Below are 18,519 nucleotides of genomic sequence, written 5' to 3'. Positions count from 1 at the left end.
CTACTTGGGGTGGGAAATCAGCAGGATCTCTCTATGTGGTTGTGAGATGATTTTTTTTCCCTTCATCAGATATATTTAGCAGTAGAGCTGTGGGAGCAGAGAGTTGTGGTGATTTGATTGATCTGGATCTGGGGTCTTATTAGATTAGTGAGTGGACAATACAAGTATAATAAATAAGAAACTGATTAAGAAAATGGGATATGGGGTCTGAACACTAAAGACAAGAAATCAAACGTAATAGAAAAGACTGATAAATTAAGAGAAAATGGAAGAGTCAAGGAAGGCTTGGGAAATCTTGAGTTGGAGGATAGTTCCAAGATGAATCAACATAGCTTATTCTCAGAAATAATACAAAATGAAAAAAACAAGTTGTGGGATTCACCACATTCAAGAAATGATTATCTCTAGAGAGATAGGGAAATGAACAGACTTGGTGACAGCTACACAACAGACTTTAATTATGTCTGTAATATCTTATCTTAGAAACAGATCTAAATCAAATATGGCTAAATAGTGAAAATTTAGTAAAGCTATATAGGTGGGTAACAAGTAAATGAGAGTTTATTATACAATCTGTCAGTTTGAAATATTTCCTAAAATAAGAATAGATAAAGAAGTAAAGAAATATAAAATAGGAAGGTAGAAACATAAAACAGTGCTTGCTAAGACTATCTGGATCTCATTTTGAAAGGTTAAAAAAGTAGTAAAAATCATGTAGAGAATTGTTGAAATCCAAGACTTCAGAAGTAGCGTAATTTCATATGATGGCAGGGTCCAGTTTTGCCAATTGTGGGCAGACCTAAGGTAGAGAAGCATTTATTTGGGTTGAGGAGGTTGCAAGACTCTAAGCATAGGGTGACAGTACTAACATCACCAAGAATCACGACTTAAGATGAGATAGACAGGAAAGTACAAATGAGATGGCAAAGTTGTCAATAAATATGGAAGACTGGCCAAATAATCCATTCAAGGCAAAGCAGTAAAGCAAAATTTGGAGAATGTTTTTGTCTTAAAAGACCTTTAATGCATCATCTTCCAGGCTCTCAGAAAAAGAGAAGGAGCAGATCTCTGAGCAACTGGATGCCCTGAATAAGGCTTACCACGACCTTTGTGATGGTTCAGCAAGCCAGCTTCAGCAGCTCCAGAGCCAGTTGGTCCAGCAGACAGAACAAAAGGTATTTCTAGTTTTTGTCTCCAAATGTTGGGAGGGTCCCTTTTGAAGGTATGAAAGAGCTTTGCTGATCAAGAGTCATAATCACTAGCTTCCTATGACCAACGTTACATAATTTTTAACCTCACCTTAGCAGCCATTTGTCTTGTGTTTCTTTACTGGGGTTCCACGATGTGTTGGTCAGTCAAAAACACCAGAGGGCTCTTACGGAGTACCGTATTTAGACCTGTCTTCTGCCATTTTGTGGCAGAAAGTAGTCAAGAAGAACATAAATTATATATTTTATATTATCATGGGCACTAAGATTACTCCTTAGTAGCATTGTTACCCAAAAGTTCATAGCCAAGAGTTGTAAATATTGGAAAGAAAAAACCCTGAACCTTTACCCTCCATGTAGTGAGCAGTTAGAAATGTTCTGTTTCAAAGCAAACTGGTAGACTGACTTCACTGACTAAGACGCTGGTTCCCCTGACCCATGGTCATCCCATCATGTGGCATCTTTAGCAGTTCCCACTCCATGTTCATTTCCTAGAGCATATGAAAGTCGTTATAGTTGCTGCTGGTTGTCCTAAATTCTTCCTAGATATTTATGTGTGTGTGTACACTTACCATATTATATACATGTGTCTCTGGGATATATATGTGTGTTTGCCTGCTTATTTCCTATGTTGTGAAGCAATGGCCAGTTTATGTGGGGAAGGCCAAAATTTAAGCTCATGCAATAATCAAATTTGGTTTAGGTGATGCTCAAAATTATTTTCAGACCAAATATGTCTTGACTCTCTGGTCCTTGGATATAAATTTGTGTGCTAGAAGCCAGAGTTATAAAGTCCACAGAAAGAACAAGCTCTGATTTGATGGTATATTTCCAAGAGGAATGTGCTGGTATAACATTTTCTGTTTAAGGTAGCCCACTTCTAATGGCTTCTTGCTTCACCATATAAGGGAGTATGTGAAAAGTTTTAACAATTGCTTGCTGAGAACATCCAGTTCTCATTTGAAAGGTTAAAAAAGGGGGGGAAAGAAAGAAAGAAAGAAAGACAAGCCGCTGAGCACCACTACATTGAGCATGATGTTTCCCCTGTACTGTGTGTGTGTGTTTCATGTCAAGTATTGTTCTGATTAACTGACATCCTTGCTTACAAGTTTCACTAACCCTTTGGAGTTTAAGCACAAATGCACAAAGGGAAAAGAGGACGACCTGTTTGGGGTTCTTTTTTGCAAAACAAAACAAAACAAACAGTCGCATGCTGGACGCTAACACCAAGCTTACACTGTGTGTGTGATACGGCTGAGCTGCTCCATAAGGCTCTCTCTCTTATCTGCCTGAGGCGTGCCCTGCAACTCTTGGTAAGTAGAAGCCTTTTATGTTTTCTTTCTTCCTCTCCCTCTGTCTTTTAATGCTCCTTTAGATCATAATGTCCATGTTTGATAGGAGGGAAATGGATTTCTTTGGATCACATCCCAGTTCAGTGCTGCCTGCCTATTCTCCAGTTACGAAGGTGTTGGAAGAAACAGTGTAGTATTATTTTCTCTTTGGCTAGACTCTAGGCCTTTCTTCAGTGTCAGCATTTTTGAGACTTCATGAATCTCACAGAAGAAATTAGAAGTTCTTAACACTGTTTTTCCCTTTGTCATGTCTGCTTCTGAATAGGCTTTACATGGATTTTTCTAGAAGGAATGTTTTCGTTATCTCAAAGAGTCATATGCCAGTGAGCTTTTTCCTTTAATCTTTCTATAAAATGGACACATAATAGATTTGCATCATATATATGTTTAATGTACACAAACTAAACTCTATAGGCTGAATCAGAAAACAAAGCAGGGGAAAAATAACATAATATTTTTAATAGTGTGGAAAAGTCTGCCGTTTATTCCATTAACTAAGCACATACAGTGAAATGGAGATGTAAACTACATCTGCTTTTCCCTTGCTTGCTATCTATTCTGCATTCTTAAACTGTTTAGTTAATCAAACTTGAAATCCTCAGAGCATATTCTTATAATTTGGGGGGAAATGGATTAATGATGTTAAGGTTTCCTTACCATTTGCTCATTTATTCATCCAATGTATATTAAACTGCAAGTACTGTTCCTCTACACTGAATGGGCAAAGCATGCTTTTAAGGAGCTTAATTCTTATTGAGATAGAAATGAAATGCATTATTTAGCTGCCAGGGAAGTGACTGGCAATTGCCTCAACAAGACCTCCATTGATAAGTTGTAAAGAGTTAAAGAAGGAGCAGAAAATAACACTGACCAAATGGGACAGATAAAGCTATCTAAAGAAAATGAAGGTAATGAACATAAGAAGAGCTGAAAAGTTGGAGGGTAATAGAAGTGATAATGGGGTCTAAGTGGTTAAGCACTTGAGTGATGTAAAATCTAAATACCATCTTTCTGTGATAAAAGGCTTTAAAATAGGAATTCTTTAGAAACTGTTTCTAGGATTTGCAAGGTAATTTTGACAGTTTATGAAGTTTGCTTGTTCATTGACCTTAACCATAAGAAGATAATGGGAGGGGGAAGATATGACTACTGTACTTGTCTTTCATGCTCCTTTGGAGCTAATTAAGGAGTCAGTAGAATAGCACAAGATTTAGAATCCAGCCTTGGTTCATTTCTAATTTTGTGACCTTGGATAAGTAACTTCACTTCTCTGTGCTTCATTTTCTTATCTGTAAACTAAAGATCAAAATAATCATTTTCATAAGATTATTGTGAAAATTAAATATCAGTTCTGAATAAATTAATAATTTGTGGTATTATGCCTTCATGATGGTTGTACTACCTAGTCTAGAGTAGACCAGAAGAAAAGTTAGTAGTTGTTCCACAGACAAGGGTCCTTAGTCTATTCCCTCCTTGACTTTCTGCTTAGTCCCAGAACTAATTTACTACAGAGCCATTGCCTTGGGGCCATCAGGAGTGTGACTCTCACAAATGCCATTTACTTGTGTAGTATACACGGTCCCAGTTACCAGGAGGTACAACTGTTTCCTGACTATTGAACTACTTAAATCTCTCATCTCATCTTGTGGACCAGTCCTGCTGTACCTATCAGCAGAGAAGTGTTACTTCCAGAGTCTTCCGCAGTGTTGCAACACTGAGAAGTTGTTATATGGGGTTGAATTCTCACTTTTTGGGAACTGGTATGTGTCTGTAACAACCTTACTTATGATGTAGTCTTAGAAATAGCTGACCTCTCACTTTCACTTTCACTGCTTGCCCCTTTGTAGCGCTTGTCACTCAGATATGCTTAATGCTGTCTATCATCCTTCAAGTAACCTGAACTTCTGGTCCTATTAAATATTCTGAAATTTAGAAAAAAAAACTTTTTTAGCATTAACACTGCAGACTTGCTTCAGGATATTTCCTATGTGTTGGGGTTTATCCCAGGCTAGGTTTTTCTTATGGTCAGAATTTTATGTACTGTAGTACTTTGAATGAATCCTATCAACTGTTGTGCTCCAACCTTGGCTCTGATCAGTTTTCTTTTTCATTTTTTTCTTTTAGGGTTGCAGAGCAGTTGCTGGGGTGATTGATCTAGGCACAGTGGAGATATTTCCCATCTTCAGAGCCATGCAAAAGGGCCTCATTGACCAGGACACAGGCCTTGTACTCCTGGAATCCCAGGTTGTCATGTCTGGCCTCGTTGCCCCTGAGACCAGTGAAAAGCTCTCTTTGGAGGAGGGCCTGGCCAGAAACCTCATTAATCCCCAGATGTACCAGCAGCTCCGGGAACTACAGGAAGCACTATCCTTAATAAGCAGATTTACTAAGAGCAAAGGCCCTTTTTCTGTGGTGGAAGCAATTGAAAAGAGAATAATCAGCGAGAGAGTTGGACTGAAAGTTTTAGAAGTACACCTGGCCACTGGAGGTTTCAGTGTCTCCCCAAGTGAGAACTGTATTAACCTGGAAGAGGCTTTTCAACAAGGCCTCATTTCTACTTGGCTCCACTCAGTGTTAGAGTCTCACCTAAGATCATCCAAAAACTTGATAGACCCCAACACAGCTGAAAAAATCAGTTTATTAGATCTGATGCAAAGGTGTATTGTCCACCAAGAATCAGGGTTGAAATTACTGCCCGTCAAGCAATTGGCAGGGGGAATGGTGAGCTTGAAATCAGGTCGGAAAGTTAGTATTTTCCGTGCAGTTCAGGAAGGGCTAATAGATAGGCAGGTCACTGTCCGTTTACTAGAAGCTCAGCTTTTTGCTGGTGGCATAGTAGATCCGAGAACAGGACACAGACTTACAGTGGAAGAGGCTGTAAGACATAATTTGATTGATCAAGATATGGCCTGTGCTATTCTTATCAGGCAGCTTCAGACAGGCGGCATCATCAACACTGTCACAGGACATAGAATGACAATAGATGAAGCACTGAGCAATGATCTGGTAGCTGCTAAGATCGCCCTTGTGATTCTGGAATCCCTCTGGTCATTCATGGGTTTTCTGTGGCCTGAATCTGGGGAGATCCTCCCAATTACAGATGCCCTAAAACAAGGTATTGTGTCTACTGAACTAGCACATAAAATCCTTAGTAACCGACAGCATATTAAGGCTCTATATCTGCCAGCAACCACAGAGATTTGGTCCTGGAAGAAAGCAATAGAAAAGGGTATCTTGGACAAAGATCTTGTCAATAACTTAAAATCAATTTGTATACCAGATGTGATGCCCCACATGCAATTAGTGGACTCTTCCGAACAAAACAAATTGAGCACTACTCCTGGAGCAGCAGCTCCACCATGCAGCAAGGGCCAGTCTGGGGACATAGCAAGCCATGATGAGAAGCTGTTATTTCAACTGATGACACACAGCTATATTAATGTGCAGAATGGACAAAGGCTGCTTCTGTTAGATCAAGAACTGATGGAGACTCTGTCATGCACACATGAACATAAAACAGATCCTCCAGAAGTGTTTGAAATTGGGTGTCAGAAAGTAGACACTCTTGAGGATTTGCAAGAATCAGCTAATGGGAGCATCACAGAAACTTGCAGTGAGGGACTCACCGTGAGGCCGTGTGAATTCCAGTTTTCATATCAGGATGAAGAATATCCCATCCAGGAAGATTACACTGAAGCAAAAGGCAGAAAGACCACTGTAGGAGCAAAATGTTCTGCTGTAGAAAACTCTGAAAAGGATCTGTTTGTAGAACAAAAAGTGATTAATGCAAATATTGACACTTTGAAGGTCACAAATAAAGTCAAGTCAGAGTTACAAAGGCAATTGTTTGGTACGAAAAATGAAGACCAAACAGAAGTATCTACCAGAGAAAATGTCAGCAGAGAACACCTCCTGATTGTACCTCCTAAGGAAGCAGAAGATGGGCCCTTGGAGATTGACAAAGACCTATGTGTTGAAACACCAGAGGAAGAATGTCAGGCTCCCAGAAATACTACCTTTACATGTCAGAGAGAACAAGCAAAAGCAAAAGCACTTAAGACTGAATATATTCCAAGTGAAACTGGAAGACCTCTCATAAAGTCTCAAAGCAAAACATCACAAGTTCAGTTAGAGAAGTCTCTGGGTTTTAAATCAGAATTGAAGTTGGAGGATGATATGAATATTCATTCTTTGGAAAAAGAGAAAGTGATGAATAAATCACTTTTGATTAGGAATGACCATGAACAAAACCAAGAAGGAAACAGCATTGCAGGAAGTAAGATGATGATGTTAGAAAAGACTGATAGAGAAGATAATAGCAGTGCAACTTCCCTGTCACACAGTTCTCCTTCAGAGCTGACTGAAGAAGCTACCTTAAATATGTTATCTGCACAGCTACTAGATGGTGGTATCTTTCATGAAGAAACAGGTCAGAAGCTCTTACTCAATGAAGCAATAGCCCAAGGCCTTGTGCCCAGCCACACTGCTCTGAAACTTATGGGAAAACTGAACATGTTTCGGGGCTTCTTTGACTCTCAGACCAGTGAGTCTTTGACAACTGAAGAAGTGATCAATGAAGGTCTGATGAATGAGAAATTATTACATAATGTTCTCATGGCAGACAAAGCTATAAGTGGTGTTTTAGATCCCCGTACCCACACTCTGTGCTCTGTAAAGGATGCAGTTGCAGCTGGAATTCTTGACAAGGAAATAGCTACCAGGATTTTAGAGGGTCAGGTGGTGACTGGTGGAATTGTTGACCTGAAACGGGGAAAGAAAGTTTCGGTAACTTTGGCCTCAAATCTTGGTCTGGTGGACAGTGCTGACCAGACAGAGCTTATAAATTTGGAGAAGGCCTCCAAAGGCAGAGATGCTAAAAAACTAATTAGGGAGAAATTAATTGGTCTACAAATGGAAACAATAGGACTTATGGACCCTGACAACAAAGCCCCTTTAACAGTTGTGCAGTCCATTGACCAAGGTGTTTTGAAGAAAGAAGAGGCCATTCGTTTGTTGACTAAGCAGGTGATAGATGGAGGTATTATTCACCATACCTCTGGGATGAGACTTTCTGTTGATAATGCCTTTAAGCAGAGGTTGATTGATGAAAATCTAACCAAGCAACTCAAAAAAGTTGAGAACTTAAACCTGCATCACTTTTTTCATCCTCAAACAAAGGAAACTCTTTCCCTCTGTGAAGCTATAAAATTAGACCTTATTACCCCAGACTTGAAAAGGGAAATTCAAGAAAGTCAGGTCTTTAGTGAAAACCTTGTGGATCTTATTTCTGACCAGAGACTGACCATGGCAGAAGCTAACAAAGAAAGACTGTTAACTGATAAAGCAGTACTGTCTTCAGGAATGATACATGGGGTTGTCGATCCTGAGAATTACAGAATTGTTCCCTACTCAGAATTGATAAAGAAATGTAAGATTGATATTGAATCTGGACAGAGATATCTAGATGTAATTCCCTTCTCAGACATTAAAGATGGGGTAAGTGACAAAGTGATTCCATTATCTGAAGCAGTTCAACTTGGAAAAGTAGACTTTGCATCTACACTGAAGATTTTAGAAGCTCAGGCAAGTACTGGTGGAATCATAGACACAGCCACAGGAAAAAGACTGACATTGGCATCAGCTATGGAACAGAAATTGGTGGACAAAAACATGGCCAGAATTATTGCATCTAACCAGGTGTTAAATGGAGGAATTGTTGACATATTTAATGATCAGAGAGTGACTTTGAAGGAAGCTGTTGAGAAAAGATTTATCAGCCCTGAACTGGCAACGCTGATCCATATAAATACTTTCACGTACAGTGATCACCAGGCTCATATGGAAAAGCAAAGTGAAATTGAAGTATGTGAATTACAGAATGAATTTATAAGAAAAGATATATTAATTTCTTACAATCAGACTGCTGAAATGAGTTGTGATAAAGGAGAAAGCAAGAGTTTCTTGCAAATTAAAAGTCAGTCGGCACAAGAAAAGGTTAAAATAAGAGTTTCTGATGGGGAGCAGGTGAAAAAGAACAAGGAAGTTTCATTAGAGCAGTTGGAGGGCAAAGAATACGATAAGTGGGGAGCTTCTGCAGATGCTAAAGGGTCTTTCTGTGTCTTGAGTCCTTTTAATCTTAAAGGTGAATCCTTAGACCAAGTTTCAGTGACACATCCCCAGTCAGCAGTTTCTGATTTTAAACTCAAAGAGGTTGTTAGAAATAACATGGGTGAAAATACACATGTAGAGCAGGAAAAAGGAGTGACACACATAGAAATAATAACTCCTATGCAGCACTCTACCTCAGGTCAAGACACAGCAGAAGCAAAAGAAAATCAAAGGGAAATGATTTGGGAAGTACAAGAATCAAATTGTGAAGTGTCAGACAGATTGCTAAGGGAGCAACCACTGAATATCGAAGTGAAAAGTGAGAGAGACAAGAGGGAGATGATTGTTGAAGAAAGTGTCAGTCCATGCAGACCAAAAGATCTTTCTGAAGAAAAGTTGGATCAGGAAACTACCATTAGAGATGAGCATGACTCCAATATAAGGAGTCAGTCTGTGGAAATGACCAGAAGTAAATGGGAGAAAGAATCTGATAGAGAGATGGGGTTTTCTGTTATTTGTAAAACTGAAGACTCTGCTTCCCAAGTAACACCAAAAGGAGTCTCTGTAAGAAATCAAGATGCCTTAACATTCTTCCGCTCTGCACAAGTCAGGGAAGGGGAAGTAAAAAATGTAAACCTCTGTTTGACTTTAAAACCAGGAGAAAATTTACATCAAGAAATTACTAGTGGGGCCCAGAGTTATCCGTTCTCTTCTACGACCCCGAGATCTGAAGGACTGCATTACCAGGTATCAGTTGAAAAAGCCCAAGTTACAGATACACCCCAAATTTCCAAAACAAATAAGACCATCCAAGGAACCACCAGACAGGAGACCAACTATTTTCAAGATTCCTATGTTACTTCAAAGACTACAGAAACCAAAGATCTGATTTTCCCATTTAAAGAATGTAAAGAAACATACCAAGAAGTACCTTTTGATTCAACAAGCGCTCTTAAATTTGAAGAAATTACAGTTTCCAAAGTAGATCCTGATGTCAGTTATCTAGAATCCTCAAATAGAAAAGATCTTTATCATCAGAACAGCAAAGGTGATCATGAGCTTTGTGGAACTCTTAAATCTAAAATGGCAACAACTCAGGAAACAAATGGAGAGAAATTCTTAGAAATGACAGACCCTATTTTTACAGGTCTAGAAGCAGGGTCCCTTGAAGGAATAGTCATCCAGGGATGTCCCACAGTCTTGGTATCCCTTCTCCCAGAGAAACTACCCAAAGAGGAGTCCCAGAAAGAAAGTATAGAGCAACAGGATTCTGTCAGTAGTTCCAACATTTTGGAGACCAGTGAAGAAACAACAGTATCTCTAACATCATGTTCTACAGTGAAGGTGGAAATGATACCACAGGAAAAGCTTAGGGAAGGCCCTGACAGTGAACCGACTCCCTTCATGGATATGCTTCGGGGAAAGGGGAGTGAAAGTGTAAATCTGGAGCCTCTCAGAGCAACTCAAGTAAGTCTCCCAGAGGTATGTTTGTAATTTTTTTTTAAGATATAACTAATTTGATGTTAAAATTATTTGATGTTAACTGGATAGAGTTCACAAATGTATAGTTGTGTGTATGTATGTATACATTTTAGGATACTAGATTATTCTCTAAAATATAGCTTGATTTATCATCATCTGTAATTTAGTTGTTGGAAAATTAGGCATTGGCTCTGATTGTCTTAAATTTGTAAGACTTTTTTGTTTTGTTTATTTTGTGGTGCTGGAAATGGAACCCAGAGCTTGCTAGACAAATGCTTTATGACTGAGTTACATCCCCAGCCCTAGAGTTTTAAGTCAGAAACTACCATTAGAGATAACTTGAAAAATTGGGATGATGCTACATTGACTAGCAAATAGCTTTTGGAAGTGTTGCTAAAATGATGCTTGTCATTTGATAATTATGAGTTTCTACTTCTGAGGAAATTAATAAAATCACTTTTGCCTCTTGGTCTGAAATGACTCAGACCAAATAATGCATTTCATTTCATTCTGTCTTATGTGTAGTAAAAATAGTTTTGTTTTGCTTTTTTCTGTTTGTCTAACAAGAAATCCTGCCTGCTTTAAAAGTGGGAGTTAAAGGAGAATGACAGTACTAAATGAATATTCCTTTTGGTTCCACAGAATGTGTTTAACCGGCGACTCTGTTTAGAACATGATGAGAAGCTGGTATCCTATCTGTCTCTACTACGGGACATTGAAATGAGGACTAAACAGATTCAGCCTTTAGAGCTTAACCTGGTAGAACTGCAGGATCTGCTGTGTCAGGCCAAGGTAGGTTCCCAGAGACTTCCACTAGGCCACTGACTTTAAGGTAGTTGTCTCCATCTTTCTGGATTCAAGGTTTAAAAGAACCTGCTTAGCACTTTATTCCAGGACAAACAGCCTCAGACCCTTGATAGATAATTGCAACCTGAGTTCAGACAGATTGGATAAAATTTATATTGGAGAGACTTAAATAGACTTTGGATAGGCATTTGTTATCAACATGATCTTGGATTGAATGAGAAATTCAAAGGCAGAGTTATTGGTCAGGAAACTGTTGCAGTAATTCAAGCAAGAAATGTTGAGAACTTAAAGCAGTAGATCGATGTATAAGTTAATCTCTGTTATTTCCCAACACTCCAATAAGAGATCAGGAAAATGTATTCTTTTTAAATGCATAAACTTAAAAAAGAAAAAGAGAACAAGAGAAGAGAAAGCAGCAGCAAAATTTCAAAGTGAGAAAACCATTGGATGAGGAGGTAACTACCTCACCAGGCAGGAGTAAACCAGATCCTACCCATGCAGTGGAAGAAGCTAGGGAACAACCTGACTCACACAGCAGAACTCCCTATAACCTTCCTCTCTGGTAGCACCAGAAAGCAGAGATGAATATGGATATGCAAAGAGTGTTGTAGGCATTTTAAAGTCTAAGATGCAGTTAGACCCTCATTTCCAAGTTATTTCACATAGCCTAGCAAGTGTGCATGCCTGCACGAAGACAAGAGTAGAGGTTTATCCTCTGAAGAATGGAACACAGAGTGTCTCAAGACAAGGTGGATAGCCTCAATTGCAGGTCAGGATTCCATGTTGAAATCAGTAGGATCAACTGAAAGTTTGCATATTGACCCTTGAACTTCATCTTCCTTCCCTCAATTCTTTGACAGGCTCATGGGGAAAGACATGATGGAACTGATGAGAGTGTTTTCCCAAGTGTCTGACCCAACCCCATGACCCTCAGTGAATACTATAGTCAGCAGACCCACCTCTGCATGTAGTTTGTTGTCAGCTTTTTAAGGCATTACTGTCAAGTGTGAACATCCAGAAAGCTTCAAATACAAAAGAAGCTAACACAAAGGAATGAAAAAGAGTCTTAGAGAAAATACAGACTATTCAGGAAGAAAAACATATTCAAAAACACCATTCCTTAAAGTACCAAAATCACAGGAATAGATTGAAAAAGTACAACCAGGTATTTCTAAGAAGAGAGATCTATGAATATTCTCATTAGTACTAGATAATTATGTTCTCCACCTATTCCCAAGCATGTTTTATCTTTTGAATTATATCAATTTAATTTATCTTCTGCTAGGCAAACTAGTATCTGTACTTAAATTTTGTTAGAAAAATCTGATTTTCTATTTCAGAAATAAAGTCAGGTATGTTCAAATTTCAGCAGTTTTTTGTTTGTTTGTTTGTTTTTTGCTTTTTAAATACTAGGAGGATTAAATCCAGGGGCTACTCTACCACTGAACTGCACCCTCAGCCTCTTTTATTATTTGACATAGGGTCTCACTAAGTTGCGTAGGGTCTCACTAAATTGCTGAGGTTGGCCTCAAACTTGCAATCCTCCTGCCTCAGCCTCCTGAGTTGCTGGGATTACAGGTGTGCACCACCATGCCCGACAAGTTTCAGTTTTTTAACAACACCAGGAAGCACTAGTCTCACAAAAGACAAAGAAGAAACTTGAGAGAGGAGGGCTAGCAATATTAATCAGTGTAGGGAGACTGAGTCTACTGCACATTAAGGGGAGAATTGAGCACCTGAAAGTCATTGGTGACCTTGATAAGAATAGTTTCAATGGAGTGGTGAGATACAAACAGAATAAATGGGAGGTTGTAAGGTGGAACAATTACTGTAGATCATTCTTTCCAGAAGCTTTGTACTGCAAGTAAGGAAAGAGAATAGGACACTATCTAGAGGAGATAGACTGACAGGAATGTTTTGAATAGATTTTTGGATTGAGGAGAAAGAACCAGTTAAAACCAGGCATGGTAGCACAGGCATGTAAACCCAGTGACTTGGGAGGCTGAAGCAGAAGGATTGCAAGTTTGAGGACAGCCTCAGCAATTTATCAAAGCTCTGTCTCAAATTAAAAAGGGATGGGAATGTAGTGGTAAAGTGCCCCTGGGTCTAATCCCCTGTGCCAAAAGATAAAAGAACTAATGGGGAAAAAAAGGAGAACATGAAGTTGGAGGAGAGAAGTGATAACTGGTAGACAAATAGAAAGATAGCCTTAAAAGGGAGGAAGAGTCATTCACTGAAATTGGAAGCTAAGAGTTGTCATAGGACTGGAGTGACAGGGAAGACAGAATGTGAAGGTTTACAGTTCTCTCTCAGTATCCACTGTGTGGCTTTGGTGCAGTGGCTAAAGGGAAAGTGAGGCTGCTCCCCAAAACTACCAGGCTTATCCACAACTTATTGCTGGTTTCTCTGTTGAAGATTACAATATTATAGACTAGAAGAGTGGAAAGACTGGCTTGAGTATTTTTATGTTCTTTGGTTCTGCCCCTTGCAATTTAGAGTAGAAGAATCATCACTGTGATGACTGACTTTGCAGTACACTATTTCTGTGTACCAGCTCTCTAGGGAAAGGTGGAACAATAAAGCTTAACAATTTGTTGTAGAGGGAGCTCTGCTCTGAGTCACAAAACCCAAATCTAAGTCCTGGCTCTGATCATTACCAGCTCTAGCGGGTGACCTTGGACCAAAAAAGTTCACATTTGTAAAGTGCTATGGCATCTCTTTTGTAAATTCAGAATAATAATGTCTGTCCTGCCAACCTCATGAATTAGTGGTCATAAGAACCATAAGTGTACATAAAAAACATTTTCTAAGCCCTAAATCCTATGTAGACATGAGGTAAGAAAGCAGTGTGTTTGCAGCTAATTCTCAAATAGTAAGATTGCTATTCTTGATTTTGGTAACTCCATTCTATCCCTTCAGGTATTAGACAAGGAGCTAAAAGATCTGTCTGCCTTGGTGAATCAAGAATTGGAGTGTGTAAATCAGATTATCATCAGCCAACCTCAAGAAGTCCCTGCTCAACTGTTGAAGGCTCTAGAGAAAGATGCCAAGAATCTTCAAAAGTCTCTCAGCTCTGTGAGTGACACTTGGACTTCCAAACTGCTCCACCTCCAGAATGCCATGGAAATGAAAAAGGTAGCATCTTGGGTTTTGTTTTTGTTTTTGTTTTTGTTTTGTTTTTTCATAAAGGCTCACAATGGCTGGATAATCCTAAAGAGTTTATAACCTAATTTGCTATTTATTACCTAGGCTTCAGTGTTAAATCAGCACATACAACTAGAAGGCAAACTTCAGGGTCTGAGAGCTTGGGTTGGTGAAACCAGTCGTACTCTGAACAGCAGGAGATGTGACATTAAGACAGATATTGACAGCCTGAATCACTCTCTCCAGGAGTATGAGGTAAGCTCTCCACCCATTCCCAAAAATGTTTTATTTTTTTGTCCTTTGAGTTATATCAATTTTATTTTCCCACTAGGAAAACCATATCTGTACTTATTTTTCTTAGAGCATCTGAATTTCCATGTCAGAATTAGTTAACTATGTTTAGTTTTTAGTTACCACATCCCTGCAACTTCAGTGATTCTGATCATTTCTCCTTTCATCTATTCTCTGAGCATCTGTAGGATGAACTATTATTATCAGTTTCACCTTCTCTTTATAACTAACATCTAGGATCTGTCCCTTGTTTCTCTTTTGCCCAAGATCTAATCCTAGACACATACATATACACCAGGAGAATATTGATCGGTGATCTAGAGCATGACTTGGCAATCTTTTTCTATAAAGGGTCAGATAATATTTCAATTTTGTAGGACAGATTTGGCCAGGGAACCATAGATTGCTGACCCTCTGATCTAGGGAGATGCTTTTCTTTTTTTTTTAAGTTCCAAATTAATTGATTCCTTTTATTAGTCATTGTGAAAAAAGACTATGAAATACATCTAATCAGAGAGCATTCCCTCAACATTGTTCTTTTTGTTGTTAAGATTTTGTAAGATATTATTCACATGAGTTTATCAACCCTATACTAAAAAGAAATGTCCCTCTCCTGAAACTCTTTAGAAAGTCAGAAGGAACTAGAGATGTCCCCTCCTCCTTTTCTGTTCTTTCCTCTTTCCCCAGTCTTAAGACAAGCAGATATAAAGGTTTGTCAATGGTCAGCCTTGCATACAACCTTTTTTTCATCCATCTTTATCATGTAAGAGTTACCCGCTTCCTAACTGGATGTAGTGGTGCATGCCTGTAATCCCAATGATTTGGGAGACTGAGGCAAGAAGGTTGCACATTTGAGGCTAGCCTTAGCAACTTAGTGAGACCCTGTCTCAAAATAAAAAATAAAATGGACTGGAATGTAGCCCAGTGGTAGAGCACCCTTGGGTTCAATCTGCAGAACAACGAACAAAAGAGTTACTTCCCTCTTCTTTCATTCCCTTTATCCAGAGATGTCATTGAGGGAGAGAGGGGCAGGCAAGCTTTATCTGATCTGTTAAGATCTAATAAAGAATCAGGGAAAGAATTCACATAACATTATTGTGAGATATAAAAACAACATCTTGTGCACTGGTGCTGTCCCCTAGTTATAGGTTCTTCCAAATCTCTTAGGAAGAGAATGGCAGTCCAGGCCTTGTTTTCCTCCTGTTAGTTTCCTAAACCCATATGCTCACAGGTGAAGAAAGCATTCTCTTATGATAAGTATCTAAGATGGCCTTCTGCCTGCTCTCCAGATTAACAGCTCTCAGTTTCAGTGTGACAAAGATAAAAACATTCTAATGTTTTTATTGCATCCAGTATAACAGTGGATAATCAATAAATGTTTGGGGGGAAATTGCAAGTTTTTAATTATCTGAAAGCAAATGACTTTAGTGTTTGGACAGTTTTTACTACTTTAAGGGAGTAATATATAAGAAAGTCTGACTATAACCTTCACAGTTTAAAAATGTATAAACCACATTGTTTAAAAATCAAATTTTAGTGAATCACAAATAAGTTGTATATTTTCTCAGTACCAGCCTATCATCAGTAACTCTCTGCTGACAAATACAGATAGGTATTTGAACCTAAGAAAGTACAGTTAGATGCATCTTAGACCAGAAATTCTAAAACTTTTTTTTTTTAACATTTTTTTTTATTAGTTGTTGATGGACCTTTATTTAATTTACTTACTTATATGTGGTGCTGAGGATCGAACCCAGGGCCTCACACATGTAGGCAAGCGCTCCACCACTGAGCCACAGCCCCAGCCCCCTAAAACTTTTTTTAATCAAACATATTTTGTATTAGTTGTAGTGTAATTCTGTTAGTATAAGTAATTGGCAGCTTTCTGCATTTGGAAGTTAAGGTTCAGTAAAGGAGGGCTGGGGATATAGCTCAGTTGGTAGAGTGTTTGCCTTGCAAGCACAAGGCCCTGGGTTCAAATCCCCAGCACCGAAAAAAAAAAAAAAGTTCAGTAAAGGAAACATAATTTATGAGGAATTTGGAAAGGCAAAAAGTGAGAAAGACTTCCAGTGCTAGTTTGACGCTAGTGCCAGTTATAAAAATACAGGAAATTAACCTTTCTTTGGTTCTGTTAGATCTTTGATTAGAACCAACAACTTTTTCATGGAGAAATAGAAGTTTTATTTATTCATTTGTTTTCCCCTTTTCCTCCTTGCCTTAGGATTTGAAACAGCCCATGGCTGAAAGGAAATCTCAGCTGGAAGCTCTTGCTTTTGATATTCAGTTCTTTATCTCCGAGCATGCACAGGACTTGTCCCCTCAGCAGAATCGACAGATGCTGAGGCTTCTGAATGAACTGCAGAGGTCCTTCCAGGACCTTGTGGAATGGACTACAGCGCAGACAGATGCCTTGCAGGGCCATCTTCAACAAATGCAGCAGGAAACCTGGGTTAAGGTCAGACTGAACCAGCAGCTGGGCTCAGTTTGTCTTTTGGGATGTCCTCTGTTTTGGGGTTTTCTGGCCAGCCTCCATGTATCAGTGATTCCAGGAGCCTGGGATTAGCAATTTTGAAATTTCTTGTCATTCAGGCCAATTTGGTTCTGATCAAGGAGGCAACTGTTCCAGCTGTTTTTCTTGCCATGTTTTTGGTTTTGTATGTGTGTGTGAGAGAATCTGTGTGTCTTTGTGTGATTGCATGTGCAAGTGTTTTCATTTTACTGAGATGTTACTGTCACTGTGTCTCATTGTCTTTGACTTTCAAATGAAAATCACATAACTAGCCCTTTTTCTCTATTTCCCCTTCATTCTTTTGAGGGCTCTGAAGAACATATAAAAACTGAGCTCTTGAGAAGGATGGTTCTGAAAATCAGTTTTATTCTAGGGCTTTTCATAATGATTTATAATAGATTTCTTTACTATTCTCAAACAGCTGATGAGGTCATTTTTATCAGAATATTAATTTTTTAGTTTTTTTCACTAATTTTTAAAGCATTTTCGAAGTTACCATTGTTTTCTAGTGCCTTATTCAAGCTAAAATGCCCCAAGCTTATTCAGTCAATCTTGGGGAACAGTGTATTAAAAAAAAAAATCTAACCACACTACTGTCTACCATTCAAACCCTCTTCTCGTGAAACTCAAACTCATCATAATCGCATTAAACAGCAACATCATAACCTTAGAATACCTCAAATGGTGTTTATGCTTTTTTTTTTTTTTTGATACTGAAGTTTGAACCCAGGGACACTCTACCATTGAGATACATCCACAGCCCTTTTTAGTTTATCTGTTTATTTTTGAGACAAGGTCTCACTGAGGGCTTCACTAAGTTGCTAAGGCTGATCTCAAACTTGCGATCCTTCTGCTGGGATTATAGGCATGCACTACCACCTCCAGCAGTTTATGCTATTCTACTGCTTAAATAGTAAGTTGGGATACAGCAAGATGATATTAGTATTGTCATTATAATCAGAAACTCTATCTTAGGGACTCTGTTTTAAAATATTGTGCAAAGTGTAATTGAGCCTTTGAATCAAACTTAAAAGAAATTAGGTTAATCAGTGCCATATATTCCTTACTACTGCTTAGTTGTTTGAACTATATTGAAACTGAAATAAAATCCTAATGAAGTACTTAAGGTTACCTTCCAAACCTGAACATGTGTAATACCCTCACCTAGTAATTTATATAGTATGATGTAGCATGTGGGTAATTAATGAAGTAATTTGTCTGAGCCATCTTAAGATCCAGCCCAGGTTCAGATAGGCCTGTGATAGAACTGCATGTGAACATTCTTCCAGAGCATGAAATTAATTACACAATGTTTATTAACCTTGTTATTGTCAGAAATGCTCTACTCTTTCTATATTTGCCCTGAATGCGTGTGTATGTCTGTGTGTTAACTTGTTTGCTTTGCTTTTTTCAGATTCAGTCTGCACCCATCCTAACCCATGAAGATCCTGTTTTACAGCTGAAGAGCTCTTATGAGTTCTCTTCGAGAACCTTTCTATTTGTCCTAAAGAGGGGGAGAGAGGGCCAATTTGGGCACCTGTTTGTAAGTGCAGGTGACTAAATAATGCCATCAGAAGGCAGAAGTGGTGGAAAGTGGTTTTAGAAGGATGGTCAGGAG

At 38.7% G+C, this 18,519-nt stretch overlaps 1 protein-coding gene across 15 annotated transcripts in view; it reads left to right on the top strand.

Annotated features, from left to right (window-relative positions):
- Macf1 (microtubule actin crosslinking factor 1) overlaps nt 1-18,519 on the top strand; it is a 336,255-nt gene that overhangs the window by 202,623 nt on the left and 115,113 nt on the right. For 7 of the 15 annotated variants that reach the window (XM_047537702.1, XM_047537610.1, XM_047537575.1 and 4 more), the window contains 6 exons: nt 1,040-1,175; nt 4,685-10,135; nt 10,793-10,942; nt 13,877-14,092; nt 14,207-14,356; nt 16,614-16,847. In XM_047537702.1, the coding sequence (XP_047393658.1) occupies nt 1,040-1,175; nt 4,685-10,135; nt 10,793-10,942; nt 13,877-14,092; nt 14,207-14,356; nt 16,614-16,847 (6,337 nt within the window). Of the gene's footprint in view, nt 1-1,039; nt 1,176-4,684; nt 10,151-10,792; nt 10,943-13,876; nt 14,093-14,206; nt 14,357-16,613; nt 16,848-18,519 lie in introns of all 15 variants that reach the window. The other 8 variants (XM_047537640.1, XM_047537668.1, XM_047537631.1 and 5 more) reach the window with 2 other exon arrangements.

The sequence above is a fragment of the Sciurus carolinensis genome, chromosome 1 (assembly GCF_902686445.1).
Source record: "Sciurus carolinensis chromosome 1, mSciCar1.2, whole genome shotgun sequence".
In the NCBI taxonomy this organism is placed as follows: domain Eukaryota; kingdom Metazoa; phylum Chordata; class Mammalia; order Rodentia; family Sciuridae; genus Sciurus; species Sciurus carolinensis.
This window is presented reverse-complemented; position numbering and strand designations above follow the sequence as displayed.